This window comes from Pezoporus wallicus, unplaced genomic scaffold (genome assembly GCF_028554395.1).
Source record: "Pezoporus wallicus isolate ANWC-B61680 ecotype Strahan unplaced genomic scaffold, APGP_CSIRO_Pwel_v1 contig_13954, whole genome shotgun sequence".
Taxonomy (NCBI): domain Eukaryota; kingdom Metazoa; phylum Chordata; class Aves; order Psittaciformes; family Psittacidae; genus Pezoporus; species Pezoporus wallicus.
In genome coordinates this window covers 3,422,552-3,446,261 of record NW_026638000.1, presented here as the reverse complement: position 1 = coordinate 3,446,261, position 23,710 = coordinate 3,422,552, and the positions used below count along the sequence as shown (strand labels likewise).

Here is a 23,710-nt window from a genome sequence, read left to right as displayed (position 1 = left end):
TCATTCTCTCTGAATGCCAACTGCCTCCATTGTGCCTTTAAACTTAAAGTTAAAACTGAAACAGGGGAAGTTTAGATAGGATATAAGGAGGAAATTCTTTCTTGGTAGGGTGCTGAGGCACTGGAATGGGTTGCCCAGAGAAGCTGTGAATGCTCCATCCCTGGTGGTGTTCAAGGCCAGGTTGGATGAAGCCTTGGGTGCCATGGTTTAGTGTGAGGTGTCCCTGCCCATGGCAGGGGCATTGGACCTGGATGATCTTAAGGTCCTTTCCAACCCGAACTATTCTATGCTTCTAAATCCAAAACCACCAAATGCTTTTCCTAATGTAACTTCACTAATTCATTCTAAAGAACAACCTTCTTTATCCAATAAAAGCACTGCATCTTAAAATATATTTTCTTTCATTTAGTAGCACACTTTATGCATTTGAGTGGAAGCCAACTGTATTCCACAACCATTTTCCATGAAGGTTTCCGAAATTCAATACAGGAGGTGACACTCACAAGGCCCATTTACTCTGATCCTCATCATCATGGATTAGTTACCACTCAGACCGGCAACGTATTTTCACATTTCTTTTGGGAATGTTTCTGCTAAACAGGGAGACAGGGAAAAGTGGAATAAATTCTACTTAAAAATTCCACTTACAATCTATCACAACAGCAGGAATTAAACTCTATATCGGTAATTGCAGTGCACAACATGTAGAAGACAAGCGATCATTCTAATTTCGTGTATGTAGATGAGGAAAGGAAGGATAATATAAGGATTATTCCTATTTGCACTGGAAAATCATCATAAATGAAGGCAGCAATAGGTCACATGAAACCAGTGAAATCAGTGCTCTTCCCTTCGCTTTAATGGGCTTCAAATCAACAGCAGGGCTTGCAATGGTGCTTAGGTTTTGTGGTAGGTCAGAACAGAGGAGAATACCTTACTATAGGAAAAGCCCTGAAATATTAACTCAGAAAAATGAAGAAAATAAGCAACCACTTTCTTCACATTCTCCTCTCAACATTCAACATATTATTCTCTGTCTAACATTGAAAGTTTATTCGGGTTTATGTTACAAGCAATATTGTCCCTAAGTAACAGCTTATTGTCAGTATGAGGTGGGAGATGCTGGAGGATAAGAAGAAAGCTGATTTCCTCCAAGTGTATCTCCTAGGTAACAGCAGTAGTTTATTTGTGTTGTCAACTTTTGATTAAAGGAATGTATTTTCTTAGATATCTGTATGAGGCTTTGTACAACGGGACACAAATTTTCTTTATTGGTCCAAAGAAAATAATATCAAAACCTCGATGAGAAGATACTTGGAATATTGATTTTCTTAAATTTGAGGTTTTTTCATTCCAATTCCGTTCAGATACTTTATGGCCTTTTCCTGAGCAAACAGTTCATTTTTCTAAGTGCAACTGTGGTACTGTGTACTGTTCTAGCAGGTAAGTGGTAAAAGCAGTGGCAATGTTGCTACAAGTCCTTCAGTAAGGAACAGTAATGGGAATTACAGGAAAAAAGTAATCTTTAACTGCAAAAGTAATAATAAAACCATGGAAAATTGGTGCAACATCATTACCTGGCCTGCTTATGAAGTCACAGTGTCCAAAGCCTGCTATATCCATCCTCTTGAGGAAGAGCACCATGCTCCTTAGGTTTGATTCCTGTATTTTGGCCGGTAGATGTGGTTTCATTTCCTTGTATGTAAATTCTTCAGGGTACAAGCAGAAGATTTTTCCTGGAAAAGATTTCAGGAAAATCACCTTATTTTTTTTTTTTTTTTTTTGCTTTGCATTGATTCTATGAATAGTTTGAGCTAATGGATGTAAATTTTGAGCTAATAATTCTACCTGATGAAGACATGCCCAGAATTTGTTTATGCATCTCTGCTTGACTTTTGCTGATGGGCTGCGTTATAACAGAGTCTGCTCTGATTCTAGGATTGTACACCTTTAAATGAAAGAGATATCAAGCATCAGATAAATAAGCGAAGACTACAAAAATAAGAATGGTCTGTACTGAATTTTTGTTTAAGTCATTTTACAGAAAGCATAGTAACAGGTTTATTTCTTTTTATACTGCCTATGTCACCGGCTTGGAAATGAGAGCAATCAGCACTTTGATCAATCGATAGACACTTAAGTTTTTGATAGCTCTGTAAGTAGACTCAAAGGTAAATGTGTTTTTCTGAAGAAATGTACCTTACCAGAGCACAAAATGTATAGCATCAAAAAAGATAATATATTTCTTCCATATTCTGATAACATTTTGTTCCATTACTCCAGATTTTTGTCTCAATACTGAAATCTGTCACTTCAGTGCAGGAGACGAGGACTGTATCAAACATGTACAATGCCCCATTTTATTCTTTTCTTAATTGTACTTTATTGTAATTAAACTGAGGAGCTGATTCAGTCATCATTCTGACCACCATGATGTTCATAAGTGAGACATTAGAACTGGTTGCCCAGAGAAGCTGTGGCTGCCCCATCCCTGGCAGTGTTCAAGGCCAGGTTGGACACAGGGGCTTGGAGCAAGCTGCTCTAGTGGAAGGTGTCCCTGCCCGTGGCAGGGGTTGGAGCTGGAGGAGCTTTAAGGTCCCTTCCAACCCAAAATATTCTATGATTCTGGATAGAAATATAACTTCTGGATAAGGCATCTGGTCATGCCATCTGAATCAACTTTGTCTACTTTAATCAGGGTTTTAATAAATAAGATAAAATGTGTTTCAGGGGACAAATTTGTTTTCCTACAGATAAATTTATGATAAATCCCAGCTGCAAGAGTTATGTGGGATTTTCTTCTGCACAAAACTTTGCCTGGTCCCTCTGTGTTCGACTGACTTCCACATCCATATAGATTGGATGTGAATTTGACCTGTTGAGGAATGAATGTGAGGGGACTACATTTCAGCTGTTAGGACATAATTAATTTAATTGAATTAAAGTGTAAAAATTGCATAACTGATAGAGGTGATTTGATTTGAAGTCCATCAGGACTGTCTTGAAACTGATTTATTCCTATTGCTTCATATTTCTGATTCACAGAAGACTGGAAGCACTGAATTTTACTTTTGACTTCAGGTTACCATGGAAGTGAGATTCATTTCCATCACTCAGGATGACTGTCGTTTCACAGGTAAGTGGAGTTATGCATGGTCTCATTGAAACCCTTGTAGTCTTTTGTTTGTATAAGACAAGTTTTTTTCCTTTACTTGAATCTGAGTTAGTTTTTAACCCCCATATGAGAACCTTTAATTTATCAGCGTTAGGCACTGATTTCTTGCAATGAAAATGGAAAGTACTGGTAGTTCCCAAGCCTTCTCCTGAACTTCTTTCAAGGCTGATCGGGATTAATGATCCCTGATCCAGAATTTTAGGAAGACTTAACTTATATTTTGGTGATTCCGTTCTGGATTATATAATGAAACTCTGTTATATTGGTTCTTTTGCCCATTACTGGCATATTTATTTTGACTAGCAAAACACATAGGACAGTTACAAAGCCTGTAGTAGTGCAGCTTTCTGATTTAAGTAATGACTTGCTCCTACATAATAACTCATTCTTTAGGACATCAGTTTTGTATAAATGAAAGAAGCGAGAGAGCTTGTTTTTACAGCAGCAATAGTCCTTCCTAGGATGGAGTAGGAAACAAGAACTGAGGACACACTTATAACACTTAAAATGAACTGTAAAAGATCAAGATCAATTGCAGTGTTTTGAGGTACTTGGATGGAAGCACATGTTTGCAAGGAGAACAAACAGCATGAAAAGGGAGTGGTTCCCTGTGTGAGCATCCCTTGATATTAAATGAGCTGTGGCACTACACTGATTACTAAATTATTAAACAAAGGATGAAGTTAGTCTATTAAACCAGGTAGTCTGCCAAGAGATAGAGCAAAACGCAATTGGTTCTTGGCTATCTGTAAGATACTGTAGAGATAATGAGGACTGATTGGCCAAAATTAAGGTGAGGTATAGTTTGCAAATGAAATGTCATTGGTTTGGTGCCCAAATGAGTGGCAGCTTCAGCTGGGAGGGTTAATTGGGGTTTAGAAACCTGAAATTTTTCTTTCTCACTGAATTTAGGAAGTAACTGTGATTTCTTGCTTGTTTTTTTTTTCTGTGAGATGCCCATTAAGGTGATTTCAATTTTGTTGACTTGAATGTTAAAAATGTGATAGAATCTCATTTATGAAAGAACAGAGAAATATTTGGTCCTCTAGAAACCATTTGATTCTATCTATCAGCTGCACATTTCCCTTTCCCCCACCCTGAAACAAACATTATGCGTAGTTCATTTTGGCATACTGATTCTGGTTAACTCAACTAACCTTCCTTGTCCCCACACCGCCGTCGATGACAAAGGTTACGTTTTTAATCCAAATCAGAGACTCTCCAAAGCTTGTGGTGAGCAGCACTTTCCTTCTGTACTTTTTGCAGGCTTTCTGCTTGTCTTGGTGTGGTTTGGGAATTAGGTCTTGTTTTATGGGGTATAGAGGAACTGGGATGAGTTCTCCAAGGTCAGGGTTTAAATTGGACTGTTCCTGCCTGATCATTTGGTGAGCTTTTTCTATTTCCTGTAATCAGGAGAAAGATTCAATTTTAGTTTCCTCGTGAGTATGAAAAACAAATCTCAGTATTTAATTTTAAAGCAACTTTTTTATTCTAAAATTAATTTTAACTATGTATCAAACTATAACATTTAAATCTTACCTGATTAATAATTAAAGGAAAAAAAGGAAGGGAAGAGAACTACGTATGAGAATTTACTGGCTGTATCCCCTAACCATAGACCAGGGAAAAGTTGAACTGTTTTATGAAATGTCTTTTTTCCTTCTGCAAGTTAAAACATAGTCTTCTCTAGCTTTAATCATATCCAAACCAACCTCCAGGTGAAGATAGATATGTTACAAACACAGTGCCAGAGTAGCAAGGCTGCGAAATGATGAAACAGGCACTAAACTTTACACCTATAGACATATAGGATGCATCCACATCAGTGATTTAGTGCCAAGGAGTTTGGTGCAAGTTTGTATGCGTGTAGGGCTGATCAATGCTGTAGCAGTTAGTCAGGTGCCACACTGGTGTGCCCAAAGTGATTTATCTTCTGTACCTAACCAAAGTTAGGTACATGGGGTGCCCTGAGTGGCAGCTCTCTATATGTGCATAGTGCACCCCAGCGAGGCAATGGGATTCATAGCAGCCTTCCAGTATCTGAAGGGGGCTATAGGGATGCTGGGGAGGGACTCTTCATTAGGGACTGTAGTGACAGGACAAGGGGTAACGGGTTAAAACTGAAACAGGGGAAGTTTAGATTGGATATAAGGAGGAAGTTCTTTACTGTGAGGGTGGTGAGGCACTGGAATGGGTTGCCCAGGAAAATTGTGAATGCTCCATCCCTGGTGGTGTTCAAGGCCAGGTTGGACAGAGCCTTGGGTGATATGGCTTAGTGTGAGGTGTCCCTGCCCATGGCAGGGGTTGGAACTGGATGATCTTAAGGTCCTTTCCGACCCTAACTATTCTATGATTCTATAATGGGTTGACTTGGTCTGCTGGTGAATGTGTGATGAGCATGGACACTCCTGGAATCAGAACAGGTCACAGCAAATCCCTGCTCCAACCCTCTCCAATCCCTTCTCTCCCCATCTCTGAAGGGCTGAAATGACAGAAACCTGAGTTTGGGTCACTTGGAAGCTACTATTATCTCCTTAGTCAAATTACAATACATAAAAAGATCAGACTATACAGAAGCATCCCTACTTTGCCTTAATTAGTATATTTAAGAAGATATAAGTATTGTGAAGGTTACAATTTGGTTTGTGTTGGTTTCCCCTTTCACCCCCAATTATTAGTAATATCCCTAATCTGTGATAATGGAACACCACCTTTAAAACAAAATTCACAGGTCAAATGTGAATGGTAGAAGGTTTTTGTTTTTTTTTTTGGTCATTTTAGTATTTTTATATAAAATAATTTATGTGGTGAATGATTTAATTTTAATGCATACAGAAATCATTCATAGACTTGTGCAGTTTGAAAGGGATTTTTTTCTTCAAAAGCATTTTTATTAGCAGACATCTTTCAGAATTGAAAAACCAGATTGAGTTCCTGTTTGAGGGTGGGACTACATTTGTAGTAGATATATAGGTTGAAAGGATTCTATACAAATCTTTATAACAACAGTGGCATCCAATAGCAAGGCTGGCACCAAGACAGTGCATAAATCTCCTGGGCTGCATCAAAAGGAGCGTGACCAGCAGGTCGAAGGAGGTGATCCTGCCCCTTTACTCTGCTCCTGTGAGACCTCACCTGGAGCATTGTGTGCGGTTCTGGTGTCCTCAACATAAAAAGGACATGGAACTGTTGGAACAAGTCCAGAGGAGGCCACAGGGATGATCAGGGGCTGGAGCACCTCCCGTATGAAGACAGGCTGAGGAAGTTGGGGCTGTTCAGCCTGGAGAAGAGAAGGCTGCGTGGAGACCTCAGAGCAGCCTTCCAGTATGTGAAGGGGGTCTATAGGGATGCTGGGGAGGGACTCTTCATTAGGGACTGTAGTGATAGGACAAGGGGTAATGGGTTCAAACTGAAACAAGGGAAGTTTAGATTGGATCCAAGGAAGAAACTTTCCTGTGAGGGTGGTGAGGCACTGGAATGGGTTGCCCAGGGAGGCTGTGAATGCTCCATCCCTGGCAGTGTTCAAGCCCAACTTGGACAGAGCCTTGGGCGATATGGTTTAGTGTGAGGTGTCCCTGCCCATGGCAGGGGGGGTTGGAACTTGATGATCTTAAGGTCCTTTCCAACCCTAACTATTCTATGATTCTATGTTCTTAGTTTATTCATATCTTTGTTCAGTTTAAAAGACAGCTGAGTGCTGGGGAACAGTGAGCCGTTAGCGGAATGAAACTTCAAATCACAGTTCAGCAGGAATGCACGGGATGTGAACTGTGTGGTAACAGTTCATAATGAGCGTTCTATTCTTTGTGAGAGAGAAAACTATGTAATCTCTTAACAAACAACAAGACAGGAATTATTATTTTAGTATTGTGGGGGATTTGCCCATCAGTTGAAGCAGAAATAAAACTTTCCTCCCAGTTCTTTGAAGTGGAAAGACTGTTTTCTCTCTAACATTACCCCTATTTTAAACAGGGGAACAGATACAGAAAATGTATTAGTTCGTCAGCTGTAAAATTCGTGTCTATAAAGTTTACAATTGATTGTTAACACTATTACAAGTGCTACATACCCACCCCCCTCTTTGCAATGAAAAGCAATAGTATCTGGGTAGTTTATGGTAGTTTATCTTTGCTTGTGAAAAGTCATTATCTACTGGAGCTAAGGTGAATTTGTTGTTCTAAAGCAGGTTCAATAATACAAAGTGGAAGGCTGGAGATCACTATCAAGAGATAAATGATAATAGTGTTAAATTTATCATAATTTTAAGTCTTAAAATATATACTTGATGGGCAGATTGCTTTGACATCTATAAAGGACCTGATTGTGCAGACCTGGCAGCAGTGAATTTAGAGTGTCAGTGCTGTCTTTAGGGGTTCAGGGATGCTCTTATTTAGAATAGTCAAGCCCATGCAGATTCCTGGATCATCTGCAGCAAAGTGATATTTGCCTCCTGCTGTTGTGTACACAAATAGTTGGGAAGTTTGCAGCCATAAAGGAGAATACACACGGAAAATCCTTGTAGGCACGTGTAAGGTAAAACCATTCCTGAGCAGAAGGACATTTGTACAAACTGGACCCGTGTCCCTTCCTGCAGAACAGGGATAACATGAAGTGCCTTATGCCCAATGTCAGAATAGCTGCAATATATTAACTCCTGCATCTGTACCCGTGTCCCTGTATATTGACTTTGCTGCTTTTTTTATCACACAGGAGGTTGATGGTGTTTCCTTAAGGCTACAGAAAATCTGATAGCTCTTTGTATTAATGTATTCTGTACAGATAATACACTGGTATATATACCATAACTTCTTTGTAGGAAAAACCTGAAATGATAAAACCTGCTGGCAGTGTCTGGTGTCTTCCATACTGGTATCAAGATATTATAGATCCTATAAAAACACAGATGTAAATAATTTCCTGATTAAAATCGGACATATTGGAATTGGTTAATAACTTACTCGTTCACATGCCAGAAAGACGACAATGTCTCCCTTCTCTTTTGAGTGGTGTATCTCAAAGAGCAGTCTTAGTGCAGACAGAAAGGGGTCTTTCTGAATGCTGCAAGAGTAGACAACCTCTGCTTGGTGTTTGCTTTCCACTCTTATGAGGGGGATGCTGCCATAATATTGTTGCAGTTTGCTGGACATGTGAGGGGCAGTGAGTATTACCAGCCTTAGTTCTGGTCTTGATAGCAAGACATCTTTAAGGAGGGCAAGTAGAGCATCTGTTGCAACAGTTCTTTCATGCACATCATCCAGGATGATAACACCGTAATAGTTCAGAAGAGGCGTAGACATCATTTCCCTTTGTAGCATATCATCTGTACAGTATCTGTAACAAACAAACAGAAAACTCTGTGCAAACTTGCTTGGAATATCCGGATGTGGCTGTAAGAAATTAATTCAGGATCTTGGAGACAGTTTGGTCCTTTCTGTTCAACAAGAAAGATTTGCTAAGAACAGAGAGTCTATTCTGTAGATGTTATCACAGTCTCAACTACGTGTTTAAATGTGAGCTACCTGGTCTAATGGAAGATGTCCCAGCCACTGGCAAGGGGTTAGAACTAGGTAAGCTTTAAGGTCCCTTCCAACCCAAATAATTCTCACACTGTAAGGCTCTCCTCACTTTATCCTTTTTATTCCCACTGATACTGAAAATGTTTTAATTCTAATATTTTTTGCTCTTGCTCAGCAGGATTTTGGATTCTTGAACCGGGTTGCGATGCATGAGAGGATAGGATTTGTTTCCCTTTCATATCAGGAGCAGCTGCAAGAAGATGTGCTGCACGATGAGGTTTACAGAGTGGTTCGTAAAGGACACACAAAAGGAAGAGCAGTCGAACCTGATCTTTCAGAAGTGGTGAGTGTCCTCTTCTCCACTGGTAATCAGTGGCTGGTTTAGGACCTAGATCTTAGAGTTTGTGCCTGACATATTAAGGAAGCAGGGAAAATGAATCTCCTAACTTTCAGAGAAGCTAAAATTCTGAATCCCTCTATTGCTGCTGTCACCTGCCTGTATTTAATATATGAAGTGCATTTCTTATCTCTTAAAAATCCTCCTAAATGATTTTTTTTTCCCCCTTGTTACTGAATATACCTTTCTCTAGCTGTGATTTTTGGTTACTTTTTAAATTCCAGCTTTACTTAGTGATAGATTATCCCATGTTCTCTTATGGCAATGAAGACTCCTGGAAAATAGAGAAAACACAAGTAGAATGATACGGGGGTTACTGAGGTGCTTAATGAAGATTTGCACAGATAATAACCTTGCCCACCTAAATCTCTACTACAATTTAGCACAGAATACCTCCTTCAAGCCGTTTACAGTTTATGATTCATCACTAGATCTTCGGTATCTGCACTTTACAATATTAGACACAACTTTACAAAGCAATGTTGGGGGGTTATTTTGTTTTCATACTGTATGCAAAGATCTTTGGCAGCTGCAGCAGTGTTCCCCCATGATTGTTAGGTTGTCTGTCCCGACCACGTTAGTAGAGCAGTGCAATGAAGGGCTGGAGTGCTGTCAGCTGCAAACAGCTCTAAGCTATGGGTTAGTTTGAATTAAAACCCAAGCACAAACCTCAGGATAGTTTCTGTTGTGCAGCAGCTTTCAAACGGGATGAAATACCCCACTTCATGGCCAACATTGACATCCATTTCATCAGCTACGCGCAGCGCCAGCCGCACCGCTGTCTGCTTGTGAACCTGGGTGCATACAACTGCACCGTGTTGATAGCAGGCAGAGAGGCAGTACTCAGCACACCACTGAGGGATCTGGGAATAAATAAGAAAAGATATATCTGCTATTTGATGTGCTTAGCAGGGACTGTAATGCAAAAGAAGTAGACAGAACTAGAACAACCTGAGCTCCCATTGTGTGACTGCTGCACTTAACAGAAATGATCTGCCCTGATACATGTCAAGACCTAGACTTTCTTCCGTAGTCAAGTGTTGGAGTGACGCGGGCTAGGAGGTTCTCCTGGGAATTTCTTATTTCTCAGCTGGACTCAGATTAGTTTGAATATAGAGCAGAAGGGACAGAATTGGCCTCTGAGGAGCACGTAGCACTGGCAGTGTCATCCTTAAGCATCTGCTGATGGATCCAGCAATCTTAGTGCAGTTGTTATCGGGGGTTTCTCAGCTGGCTCAGCAGTAAATTTGCCTGTGCCATATCCTATTCAGGTGCTTGACATGAGAAACATGTCCTGGGAAGAAGAGGATTTCAAACTGACAAATGCCATAGGAAATATATGTAACTTCGGATTAATTACTCTCTAAGCAAAGACAGCTTAAACTGAGCTGCTCCAGAAATGCATAGAGTGGCTCTCTAACTTATATAGTTACAGTAGAAAATCCACACTAGAAAATACGAATGTGTCAAGAGAAAGTAAAATGACATTATAAATATTATTGTAGTGAAAGCATTAGGTTTCAAATCCTTGACTTAATCAACATACGTAACCTGAGTGCATGAGTCACATATCACTTATTTCTCTATAGCTACTTATGTTTCTAGAAATGTCTAAAACTTAGCCAGCAATGCGTTAAACTTGTTTAAGGATGATTTAAATGGCTGCCCTTTCTTAGCAAGGAGTTTAGTGTTACACAAAGTTTGTTTTGTATAAATTAAAGTCAATTACAAGGGGTGAAGACTTTGCACTCCAAAAAATATTCCCAGCATGAGATAGGTGTGTATCCATTTTATAGGAATGCAGAATTTCCAGTGAGATGGATGTCTCTGGTTCCATATGTAATCTCTAGCAGTGTCCAGCACAAAGTCTCTGGCAGATATGAGATGCCCTGCAGCAGTAGTTATCCTGCAGCTTTACCTGCAGGGAAGTTTTCTCTTGATCCCACTCATAAACAGTATTCCAACTTACAACGCTTGAGAATTCTCTGCTTACTATGGTAACAGACTTAGGTTGTTCTATATTATTACAGCAGAACTTGATAAGTCCTAGTGGCTGTTTGTGTGTTTAGGGTAAATTGAGATCTTGGCTTCAGTGATGTCTTTTAACCTGAGTTCTGTAAAGTGTGTATCCTCTGAAAAAGCATTTGCTCTTGGCTGTAGTGAGGGAAAGGCCATTACTTCTCCCTGTGAAGGAGCCGTACTGATTTCAGTCCTTCATTCCATGAGGACTTTTTTCACCTTCTCTTATGACCTGCCTGCAAATCCACTGTATTTCTTTCCTGATTTAGCATTAATCAGAACCCAAACACACTTTCTAATTAAGAATATGTATTGAATCCAAGACAGGCATTGCGGAGTTGATAATTTCCACTTGGGGTTCAGGGTGATGGTGGGCAAAAAAAGGATAAAATGGCAAGCTTACACTTAAGAAGTTTAGACATTAGGAAGAATCTCTTTCCTATGAGGGTGGAAGGTATCTCTGCTTGTGGAAGGGGGTTGAACTAGATGATGTTTGAAGTCCCTTCCAATCCGAATCATTTATGATTCTATGACTTGTCATTGTTAAGGAGAAGGCAAGGAAATTCTCCAAATGAGCAAAATAGTGCCCAGCCAAATGTAGAAGGAAAGATTTATTTCAGGTTGCATTAGTATTTTACCAGTGAGTCCTGAATATTTTACACTTAGCCTTGGCCTCTCTGAAGGAAACACAGCTGTAATTTCAGTCGGGAAGGATTTCAGCTGATACATTCTGTATTACACTTGAAAGCATGTGTTGGATAGGTTTTCAAGTTGAGATGTGATGTGGTACACCGAGCAAAAATGTACAGTGCACATACAGGTAGATGCAATAATGTTTTATACAGGATTTTTCTCAGGTTATGTGTGTATTTGGTTCTGAATTTTAAGCTATAGTAGTTAGTGCATTTGGTCTTTAGTGTTCAGAAGAGGGTCGAGATTTCTAAGTTTAGTATTTAGTAATAAAGAAGTTGTAGTTTGAGATTTTTGTTGGTGGCTTATGACACTGTTTCAGACAATTCGAGCCTGAGAAATGTCATTCTTCACTGCTCAGCTTGCCCTTAAGCTCAGAAGACATCATCAACCAAATAAAAATGGTTTGTAAGGGAAAAATGTAGTCAGTGTCAACTGTTGGTGAGAATTTGCAGGACGTTATTTAAATACATGCTCTTATATTTTAAATCTGGTTTTGTCCACATTAATCTTTGTTCACCTTCTGTAGTTCACGTTCCCTCTCTGGCCTTAATACCTCAGATTACAACAAATGGCTGCACATCTCTTTCTACACTGAGAACTCCTGGACTCAGTATGTACATACACTGTGGCTGAACTCTTAACTGGAGGTTCTTGTAGGGCAATACCATACTGTACTCAGCATAGCAATAGCCCACTTCTAACAGAAAGCAGTTACTAGTAGAATATAAATCTAGATATTGATACAAGTAAAGGACAACAGCTGTGAATAGTGAATTCATGGCAAAAAGGTTTTGCTGTTTTCAAAATATGTAATGTCAGTGAAATAATAATAGTAAGCGTGCAACATTAAATGTTCTAGTAATAATTAAACGCACCCCCCCAGCCAAGTGTGTTGTACTGACCTGGGAGCTCTTGCCAGTCTTAGCATGTCCTGACACAATCACAATTTGATTATGAAGCAAACTTTCCAGAAAAGTCTGTTTCTCTTTCCATACTGGGAGTTCTTCTCTTTCTTTCAGGAGTTTATAATAACGGGAAGAGTAAGGCAAGCCATCAAAAGGATTAAGCTCAAAATCTTCTCCACATACTAGTATTTCCTCTTCATCACCATCGCTGCAGTCAAGCAATTCTGAGAAGCAGTGGATCTCTGGAGAAAGGCTTAAAACCTCCATTTTTCTTACATATATTATTCCCAGCAAAACCACATTAGTGATGGAAAGAGTCCTTTGTGCACTGATTGATCATTCAGCCCCCCTAAACCTGTGGAAATCCATTTCTGCTTGCTCTAGGATTAGTATTTCCCAGCTCTTCAGTTTTAAAGTTCAGTCCAGCTGCCTCCTTTGTGGTCTGTTTGTCACCCTTCAAGTGGTTCAATCACCAAAATGAGCCCCGAGGAAATAGATTTTAAACAATCATCCAAACTCTTAAAAATAGCAATGATTAAACTGAAAGATGTTAAAGAGAAGCTGAGCAGCTTTTGCACTCTAGCAGCACGTTCAAGCCAGCCCGTGAGCACTGGGCAGTGTGCTTGCTCTTGGCTGCTACTGCTCGGCCAGGCTGGAGAATAATTGAGAAAGAGCACGCTGAGCCTGACCTTTATCACTCCCGGCTGCTTGAATAGGAGGCTCTGGAGCGATTGTTGTGATTGCAGAGATGTTAACGTGGCCAGCTAATCCCAGCACAATGGCATTCACTCCTGGGTGCAGTGAAATCGGGAGGTGGCGGCTGCGTGAAAGCGTCCATTGGGAACAGCCGCTCTTTATCTGAAGTTCTTTGCGGTGCTTTAGAAAGACAGGGTGGTAAAGAGTCATTTTATATCCTCTATCAACTCTACTTGGAAATATTTTAACAGCTTCTGCTGCGATTAAAAACCTGAAATACACTTAATACATTCAAACATCGCAGAGCGATGCCAATTCGAACCCTTCAAGGGCACCAGAAGTGGCCTTGAAAGATGAGGGAAGAAAAAACTACTGACGTAAAGTAACTGCAACACTTAGGACTCAAAAGTAGCAAAATAGTTTCCTAGTCTTGACTGATCTGTGCTGTACCACAAGTATTGAATAACGTCGTTTATTTTAGTTCCAGAGGCAAATGTCCTCTTGAACAATGGCTCTGATCATGTCTTGATGAACAGACTGTGAGCACAATACTTGTGTGCTTTTTCTTTATCGAGCTTTTTCTGCACTAAGTAATATAATAAAAGTTATTGCCTCTTCTTACAGATTTTTCTTGTTTCGTAGCTTTGGACCATATTGGCTGCAGTGCTATTAATGAATTCTCTGATGACAGCAGCATAGAAAACCATCAAAAAGAAGTAGGAGAAACTCTTTTGTTCAGCAGTCTGGATATCTAAATCCAAATGAGATAAGTCTAATTACATGGTGCTCACAAAACAGGCTGATTCTTGGCACTTAGAGTGGCTGGCAGCAAAGACTGACAGATTGACCAGTTTGAAGGCCAAAACCAAATGTGATCTTCTGGAGGAACATTTCTGAAAGGCAAAAGGACCACGGGACTTACTTGCGCATTATCTAGTCTTATGGTACTGCAAAATACACACTGGATTAACCACCAATGGGGATGTACCTGATGGGTCTAGGGAAGGTGTCCCTGTCTCTGGCAGGGGACTGGAGCTTTAAGGTTCCTTCCAACCCAAACCATTCCAGGGTTCTATAATACCTGTGAAGATGACAGGAGTCTGGTTTTCATGCTCAGTAACACTGAATTAGGTCACATTTAGCTGAACTTGGAAAACACTCCTTCCAGTGACCTTGGTGGATCCCTTAATATGTAATGTTTTATCTGATTCTGTGTTACATCCTTCTTGATTTATTGTTGTAAGTTAACTGCCATTGAGGTCTCTGCCTTTCTCAAATGTGGTTGAAATCCCTTAACAGGGCATAAATGTCAAGAGGGGACTGAAAGTGCAGTCCTACAGAGGATGTCTTCTGTGAAATTCTTCTCAAAATGACATGACACAAACAGGTGAATTGCTATTATCCTGTGTTCTACTTGGTTTTCCCGTGTTTAGTAGCAGTACGTGCTCTCTGCTTTCCTCAGTTGAAGTATAGGCTTGTCTTCAGAACATTAAGACTTGGACAGCAGTATTTTCTGGTTCATTAAACAAATATGAATGGTCATAACACAGCAATTCTTTTGTTTTTCCTTTTGGTACCTGTGATGGAAGAGAGCCAGTTTAAATGTTACCAATCCAAGAAGGATGCTTGCTATTTGGCACCTAAATATTATGAAACTGAAATTCCTTCCGTGTTAATGAATGTTTTAACAGGACAGGCTGTTAAGTGATTTACATTATTTATCTTTGCTAAAAAGGGCTGTGTTCAAGCTTTATCCTGATCTTCAGCCAGGTATGTGATTGAGTACTTTGAGCCTCTTCCTAGGGCATCAGCCCAACAGCTCTCTGCAGGCATCTTCTCTGGCAATCGAGGGGTCTAATGAGCTAAGCCAAGCACTGGGTTAGGAGCATGATTGAGCATTGCCTTTGTAAATGAAGACATTAAAGCTGTAGCCCTGTGCTACTCAATACGCCTCATTGCTTTACCTCTGCCATTTTCTTCCAGACTACTAGTTTCTAGTCTTGCCTCCTTAGTCACTGATTTTGACCTCATGATCTCTGTCGATCCTGGTCCTTCCGCCTGCCTTTGAATGTCACCTGTAGTGCCCGTGCAGTTGTTCTTGGCTTTGGCTTTGCTATTGAGCAAGATGTCTTCTTCCCTTTGGAGTGTTGCACCTTTTTGTGACAAGGCTTCTCGATCATCTCTTCATTGCTGTCATTATAGCAGGCCCCTCGGGATTTACAAGCTATACATTTTAACATAATACAGAAGGATTTAATTAATTCCAACAAATAACAGAAACACTCACTGCAAATGAGTGCTTTTAGTAAATTAGGGTATAAGCTGCTTTCAAAGATATCAATGAGAACTTTGCTATTGATTTAAATTATATGTTGTTGTGCAAGTGCTTATGAGAATGTGCTGTAGGAAAGCAGTAAATACTACATAACATGTTCTGTGTCTTTAATACAGCCCTGTTAATATATAGGTACTCTATGCAGCTTGGCTATTAAATCTTTCAGAGGAGGAGGATTTTCTATGGGTAATTTATACAGAATTTGGATTTGTAATATCAGTGGTATTGCAGAGTTCTTTCTTCTCTGTTCCATTTTTCTTCCCCCATTTTGGCAGCAATAGGAGTGGGAATTCAAGGGTATCACTTCCTTTTTTCCCCAAGAACGTTGTTTAAATAGAGGGTGTCAGATTAAATTTGCTTCATAATGAAGCAAATGAAGCCTATGAAATATGAACGTGAAATATATGACATTTGGAAAAGCAAAATTATAGTTTATTCTTGGTAGATGAGAACCAGCAGATGCTGTCAAGAACAGTTCCTCTTTCTACCCTATTTTCCGGCACAAAATCTTTTGATACCAAATCCTTCCAGCACTCGTGTATGTCCACTGGGACATGGAACTTCATCTTTGCAGCTGGAAGTAGATGGGCTGTTCCTAACCTTGAGTTCCATTTGTCCTGGAGGTTTGCTAATTCTCCCTTTTAGCATAAAGAAAGATGTATGCTGGTAAAACACCCAATTATTCCTCTCCCCTACCCTTTAGACCAGGGGCTCTGAGGGTGCTTCACTGTGAGGAGCTTCCCTGTGAGGGTGCTGAGGCACTGGCACAGGGTGCCCAGAGAAGCTGTGGCTGCCCCATCCCTGGCAGTGTTGAAGGCCAGGTTGGACACAGGGGCTTGGAGCAAGCTGCTCCAGTGGAAGGTGTCCCTGCCCGTGGCAGGGGGTGGAGCTGGGTGAGCTTTAAGGTCCCTTCCAACAGAAACCATTCCAGGATTCTATGATCTGTTTGAACTGTTTTTCTTAATGAGACCAAACGAGGGTTATATGGAGCTGATGCAGTTCAGAAGACAGACAGCCTCCAAAAGCAGACATCTTTCTCTTTTACCCGTGCAGATAGCTTAGTTGATTCCCTAGGACTGCATTATCTTTCTGAGCCACCTCTGGTTTCCCATGGCCTGAGGCTGGTGGCCTCAGCTGTGGGATTCCAGTGTCACAAACATGTCTGGGACAGGAAGAAACCCAGGCTGCCCCTGGACCATCCTCAATACTGTGGTGCTGCACCAAGGGCAGCCCGCATGCCAGGGCAGGTGTTGGAGGAAAGACAACTGGGCAATACCTAGATTTTGACCCAAGTTAAATCCTCTTTGAAGACCTGAGTAGGGCAGGGGATGGAGACAGAAGTGTCCTTGTCTGTAATAAACATTGAAACGTAACCTGTATGCATCAACCCGCTGCAGCAGATTGCAGGGGGAGGCAGTGCCAAGCACTAGTAGAATCTGGAGGTGAGAACATCACCATGATTTATAGAGTCCTATTACTAAAAATGACACTTTAATAGTCTCGGCAGGATTTTTTTCTTTTCTGGTTGCTTTTTATACTGCTATGAATATGAAATCTTGCTGCCTGGCCAACAGGCAGCAAACGTGGGAAATAAAAGGCCCTCTCATTTGAAGACAGCTTCTCTGTTAGCCTACTGACAGCAACATTTAACCTTGGTTATACTGTAACTATATTACTGTTTATTGAGCAAACTGCAAAGCTAAAATAGAGAATTTCCATCATAGAAAGACTGTAGCAGCACGGAGGAGTCACGCTCCTATTGTGTTTTAATTTCCACTTAGGGTTTTGTTGGCTGGTAAAATACTATTAGTTTTGCATTACTGCTGTTAAAATTCCTGACAGTCAGTGATAGATTGGTGTAGAACAAAGGCTTTCAAGTCCCCAAATAAAAACAGAAATAATCAAGCTTTAACTCACCGGTTGCCCAGGATTAAATGAAAGCGTTGTGGGTTTTGAGCTGAAACTGTGCGTGTGTAAGCAAAATATTTAGTTGTTTTGATATTCGTTATTTTCACATCTATGTGAGTGGGAAGGAAACTTATGTAAGGCTCTTGTTTTTTCTTGTTTGTTAATTGTGGATTGAAATGTTAATTGTGGATTTAGCCTGGAGAAGAGAAGGCTGCGTGGAGACCTCAGAGCAGCTTCCAGTATCTGAAGGGGGCCTATAGGGATGCTGGGGAGGGACTCTTCATTAGGGACTGTAGTGACAGGACAAGGGGTAACGGGTTCAAACTTAAACAGGGGAAGTTTAGACTGGATCTAAGGAGGAAATTCTTTCCTGTTAGGGTGCTGAGGCACTGGAATGGGTTGCCCAGGGAGGTTGTGAATGCTCCATCCCTGGTGGTGTTCAAGGCCAGGTTGGACAGAGCCTTGGGTGACATGGTTTAGTGTGAGGTGTCCCTGCCCATGGCAGGGGGTTGGAACTGGATGATCTTAAGGTCCTTTCCAACCCTAACTATTCTATGATTCTATGAAATTGAAATTTATTTAAAATCACAATGCAATTATTTTACATTTACATAGTTGAATAATATTGAATATAATAAGAAAATTAAAATATTTTACAATTCCATTCAGATTTATTAAGACAAGGAAGTGTGGGCTAATGACATGATAGGATGGTTTCAGATTAGCATAAACCTACAGGTTTCAAACCAAGAAAATACTCACTTTTCACGTGGAGTCTTTAATGGTCAGAAGCTGTTTTACCATTCCAGCAAGTTCTCAGTATAATCACAGAATCCCAGCCTGGTTTTGGCTGGAAGGGACCTTAAAGCTCCTCCAGCTCCAACCCCTGCCACGGGCAGGGACACCTTCCACTAGAGCAGCTTGCTCCAAGCCCCTGTGTCCAACCTGGCCTTGAGCACTGCCAGGGATGGGGCAGCCACAGCTTCTCTGGGCACCCTGTGCCAGCGCCTCAGCACCCTCCCAGGGAAGAGCTTCTGCCTAAGAGCTCATCTCAGTCTCCCCTCTGGCAGGTTAAAGCCATTCCCCTTGGCCTGTCCCTGCAGGCCCTTGTCCAAAGCCCCTCTCCAGGTTTCTTGTCGGTCCCTTTAGGGGATGGGGTGGTGAAGGAAGAGGTTGGAAGGTTACTGTACAACCCTGTGTCCCCAGGTCATCTCCAGCAAAGGCCTTGCTTGGTACGAGGCACAGGCTGAATGTCCTTAACTTTTATTATTAAAAAGAAAAGACAGCCCAAACCAAGTTTTACTTGTATATTACCGTATTTATCATCCCCATTTGCTTACTAGCACCATTGCCTATCTCATCTGTACTATAGCTATGTTAGGGCATCTTCCACAAAACTGTCAGCCAGGCATCAGATCTGTTTGTTTACTCTTCATTTGAATGGTGATATGGAAAGCAAAGTAGTAGCCATATGTATCTTTTGCAAGTACTTTTTCTCCTGAGCTGTTTCAAAGAATGGCTTTAAGTGTTATTTAAATGCCCATACATCTTAAGAAGATAGATGATGGGAGGCCTAAGTGGATTTTTATTCTAATTTATTAGTGTTTTTTGATGCAATGGGATATCTTCATCTGTTTTCTATTCACTTGATGATGTTTAGAAAAGCAAGACCAGCATTCTTTTTTCAATTCATTAGTGTAATATTCATGAATACTGTATACCTAACACTTTCCAGAGCTGGAACAGCAGGAGCAAGAAAAAATAGAGATAATTCTCATGGAAGAGAATAAAGGATATTTAGAACTTGGATTTGAAATGAGATGAAGAGTCAGCTAGACAGTATTAGTACAGTTTGTTCCAGATGAAAGGAGCTACAGACAAGAAGATTGGGCAGAGGCCAGAATGTCTGATGGGGCGGCAACAAAAACTAGTGCTGTAGCAGTGCAGGGAATAGACAAACATCAGGCTGTTTGTCACAGAGTGCTTTTGCTTTATAAGCTGATGAAAATACTCTCTGGAAAGTCTCTTGGAACAAGCTGGGAACTGTGTGTGTGAAAATACTGGTGATGTGGTTATATTTCCATTGTATGAGACGGCTGAAATATTTTTATGGCTTGGAATATGAATTCTGGATTTTGGGGAGGTCAAATGGAGCATATGGAAGGGATGTTGAGCAATGAAAGAGGAAGGTGTGTGATATAATGGAAGATGAACAAGGTGAAGCATTTAGAGATAGTGGTAAACAGTGGTAGTGATAGATTTATGGGCACCTGACAGGGGATCAAGTGGAAGGCAAACCTGTAGTCACCCAGCAGTCAGCAGGCTTCTGCAGGTGATGAAAAGGAGCCATGATTTAACCCAAAGAGGCTGAGAAGGAGCTATATGGGTTATTCAAATGACCTGCCTCAAACTCAGGAGATGTTTGTGACTGAGGAGAGGTTACTGCAGAGACGAGCAGAGCTGCTGGGTCAGCAGAGTGTGCCTGAGCTGCTGCTGTGTGAATTCATGGCTTACAGCATTTGGCAGCCGGCGCGAAACAGAGTGGTCATTGCTGCTCTGATGGATGAGAGAATGAGAAGTCTCTTCATAGAATTATTCTTCTGTATTCTAAGGTATTCCGAGCACCTCTTTAGGGTTTGATTGATGTGGCTGGGTTTTATATTTGCCCCATAAAATATATTACACACACACCCCCCAAGTGTTTTTATGTCACAGGTGTCTGCCTTTCTCTACATTGAGGTTTATTCCTTTCTCTGTGGGTACGGATTTCGATAGCTTTAGAGCCTGCAGAATGGAAAAAGCATGCATAAATTCATCTGGTTTATTTCTTACTATAAAAGGAAATATATTTTTGTGGCTACTTTTTAAGACGACTTTTATGGATTTGTTTCATATTCCAGAATTTTCCATTTATTAATCACAGAACACCACGTTGGAAGGTATCTCAAGGATCATGTGGTCCAACCTTTTAAGGCAAAGCATGATCTAGACTAGATGTCCCAGCAGCCTTTGTTATGTTTGTTAGGTGAGGTTTGTCCAGTCAAATCTTAAGAGTCCAACACTGGGGAGGCCACCACTTCCCTGGGAAAACCATTCCAGTGGCTGATTGTTCTCATTGTGAAAAGTTATCTTCTAATGATGTCCAACCAGAATCTTCGCAGAAGTAACTTGTACCTATTCCTTGTTTATCCTGACTAACATTTAAGGAACTTGTAACTTAATAACTTACTTAATGAAGCATGAGATGTGAAAGTGTTGCGCATTACGAATGTCTTCCGAGAAATGAATGCTGTGCTCCTGCAAAACACAATGCTGCAGTACTGCAAATAAAACCTGAGGCAACGGGATGAGAACTTTGCCTTTGTGAAGGGCTGACTTTGCTCACTGAGGCTGAATGTTTTTCTTCAAGTACTGTTTGAGCTGCAGTTGACAGGGCTGTTTTCCTCTCGTCACACAGTTACTGTCACTGGGAACTGGCAAGGATCAATGTGCTCCCAAATAAAACTTGGTTTTGTTTTGACATCAGGAGATTGTTTTCATGTGACACTGCCCTGGCTCGGTGCCTCTCAGCTGCATTTGGTCATTGCCGCTGTTGGGTTTCATTACAGAGCTGTTGTAATGCTGTAACTGTTGACCTGAGACCCAGAACATCCAATGTCATTGCTTTGGCCACCATTTTGCATTGATTTTGCCTGAGGTGTTACAGTTTTCCAGCCCAAATCAGGTCAATAGGAGCTTTGTTGCAGACATAAATGTAGTCAGTCTTCATTCTTTGGCTTTTACCCTACAGTCATTATTCTAGCCAAAATATTAGGGAAGTCAACACGAATTGGCACGGCTATACCCTGACAAATCAAGTCTTTCTTGTTGTATAAGAAGATAATATTTAATATGAATGTCTGCTTCTTTGCAAATGCAGAACTAAACGTTTGGCCTTTGAATTTAATGGGATTTTTGCCATTGATATAAATCAAGCCAAATTTTCTTCCAGAAAATGTTGTTAATACATCTGTAAGTTAAAAGAATTATGTGTGGTTAAAAGAATTGTGGAAATGTAGCTTATTTTCTCAAGGTAGAATAATCCTTTATGAGGGGTTATAGCTTTCAGATGCAAGAAAAACAAGTAAGCATTAGATAATGAGTGATCTCTTGATCTTGAATTTCCTTTTACCTCTGTAGAAGAAAACAAATACAATTTCACATGTATCTGCTTTATTATTTTTCTTCATTCTCAGTAACTATGTTGCTTCTTCTGAGAAAATGTTACCTTTTATGTCACCTTAACTTTGGAAGTTTCCAGGAAGACAACTTTGACTTTTCCCTTTTATAGCGCTTAAAGCAAGCTGCAGCACTAGAACCTTTTTGCAGTATGTTAGGAAGGGCTACATGGTCATGGTAATGAAGCCTGGTAGCTCTTATAACAATATATACTTCAATAAAAATAAATTAGAGCCTCTAAAATGGGAGGCAAATACAGTGTCCTTTGTAAAGGTGGCATTTTCTTTTGCACATCAGAATATAATTGGATGAATTAAATAGTCTTGTTTATTTTTAGGAACTACACGTTTCCATAAGCTTTGAGTGAACTGTTGAATATTCAAATTCACCTACTCGCTCTTTCTACGCTCGTCAGTTACTTTCACTCATTGCCTTTTATTGAGTAAATCATTAAGTACAATCTTATTCAAGTGGGGCAATATAACACAGTCTTGGCTCTAGCAACATATAAAGGAGGAGGGTTTTGTTTCCTTCTTTCTTTGGTAGGTAAAATATCTCTAATACTAAGCACTGTGTTGTGTGTGCATTCCTGCTTAATGGAGAGCCATGCGTGTTTGATGAAATAGGATGGGGCTTGGAGCAACCAAGTCTAGTGGAAGGTGTCCCAGTCCGTGGCAGGGCGTTGGAGCTGGATGAGCTTTAAGGCTTTTCCAACCCAAACCATTCTGTGATTCTATAATTCTATGAAATGACAGTGAATTGAATCAAACGTGGTTCAAGTTAAGTGGTGGTGGGTGAGAGCTTTTCAGAAGTAATAGCTAAAGCACTAAAATCATGCCCTTTGAAATCTGCGTGCAAATAACAGTTGGTTTCTTAGGTGGGGAGCCCAATGACCAACTGATGTAGAAATCCGAGGTTGAAAACCCTCAAACCACACACTCCCCCTTCAATCCCTCTCCCCTTAAACCCTCACAGCTTAACGTGTGATTTCTGATCCCAGAGCAGGAGCAGAAGCATTGCATCCTGCTTGCTTTGCTCTGTGCCTAGAGCCAAAATCCAGATTATGCTTGTAGAAGCCAGTGAAGAGAGAGTGCCCAAAATGGACTGAAATTGCCTTATTTCTCCTGCTGTTGTTATTATTCAGTGGGTTTAAAGTAGAGCAAATTCTGAGACATCCATTGTCTGTTGAAAATGTGATTTCCTCGATAAAAATGGAAAGATTTTTTCTAATTCTTTACAGATAAAATATTTTTAACAACATTCAAATTCTTGATCAGTGATTAAAATTGCCTTGTACATAGCAATAAATACAGGACAGTATTTGCTATTGCTCAAATGTAACCAGCGAGCAGAGATTTAACTAATTCAGCTGTTAACTATTGCCAACGAAGACAGTCATTTCATTTAGAGAAAATGAGATTTAAGTATTTAAATGAGGGCAACTCATGAGGTGGAAATGGTAGTAGTATGCATATGGTAATAGAAATGTATGTGTGTGTATAATAGGTTCCTTATACACAAACAGCTGTAAACATTTTAGGTTAACTTTTTTACTACAACAGTGAGACTATTTTTTCCTTCAAACTTTGCTATTCCAGACTGTAGGAAACCCATAGTTGGGAGTGAGGGAGGGATATAGGCTTCTGACAAATCTTTTGTTCATACTGTTTCTCTGTGCTCCAAAAATCAACAGAGGTAAGATGGGATTTGAAAATCATTCAGGAAATGTTTGAGTTTTTAAGTTCCTTTGAGTAGGATCTAGTCACCTAGGCAGGTTGACAGCAGTAATGTAGCCATAAAACAGGGGTTATGTGATCCCGGCTCTTTCTGAAGGCTTCTTTGGCCAGA

General features: G+C 40.4%; 1 protein-coding gene across 3 annotated transcripts in view; it reads right to left on the bottom strand.

Annotated features, from left to right (window-relative positions):
• The window catches only part of DHX32 (DEAH-box helicase 32 (putative)), a 28,838-nt gene extending 15,121 nt beyond the window's left edge, over window positions 1–13,717 (bottom strand). Inside the window, exons 1-6 of one of the 3 annotated variants that reach the window (XM_057408695.1) lie at window positions 12,703–13,717; window positions 9,758–9,951; window positions 8,134–8,506; window positions 4,333–4,578; window positions 1,849–1,948; window positions 1,578–1,736 (exon numbers count right to left, since the gene is read on the bottom strand). In XM_057408695.1, coding sequence (XP_057264678.1) covers window positions 1,578–1,736; window positions 1,849–1,948; window positions 4,333–4,578; window positions 8,134–8,506; window positions 9,758–9,951; window positions 12,703–12,972 — 1,342 coding nt within the window. In that variant the 5' untranslated portion in view covers window positions 12,973–13,717. The remainder of the gene's footprint in view (window positions 1–1,577; window positions 1,737–1,848; window positions 1,949–4,332; window positions 4,579–8,133; window positions 8,507–9,757; window positions 9,952–12,702) is intronic. The other 2 variants (XM_057408694.1, XM_057408696.1) reach the window with 2 other exon arrangements.
• Between the last annotated feature and the right edge of the window lie 9,993 nt (window positions 13,718–23,710).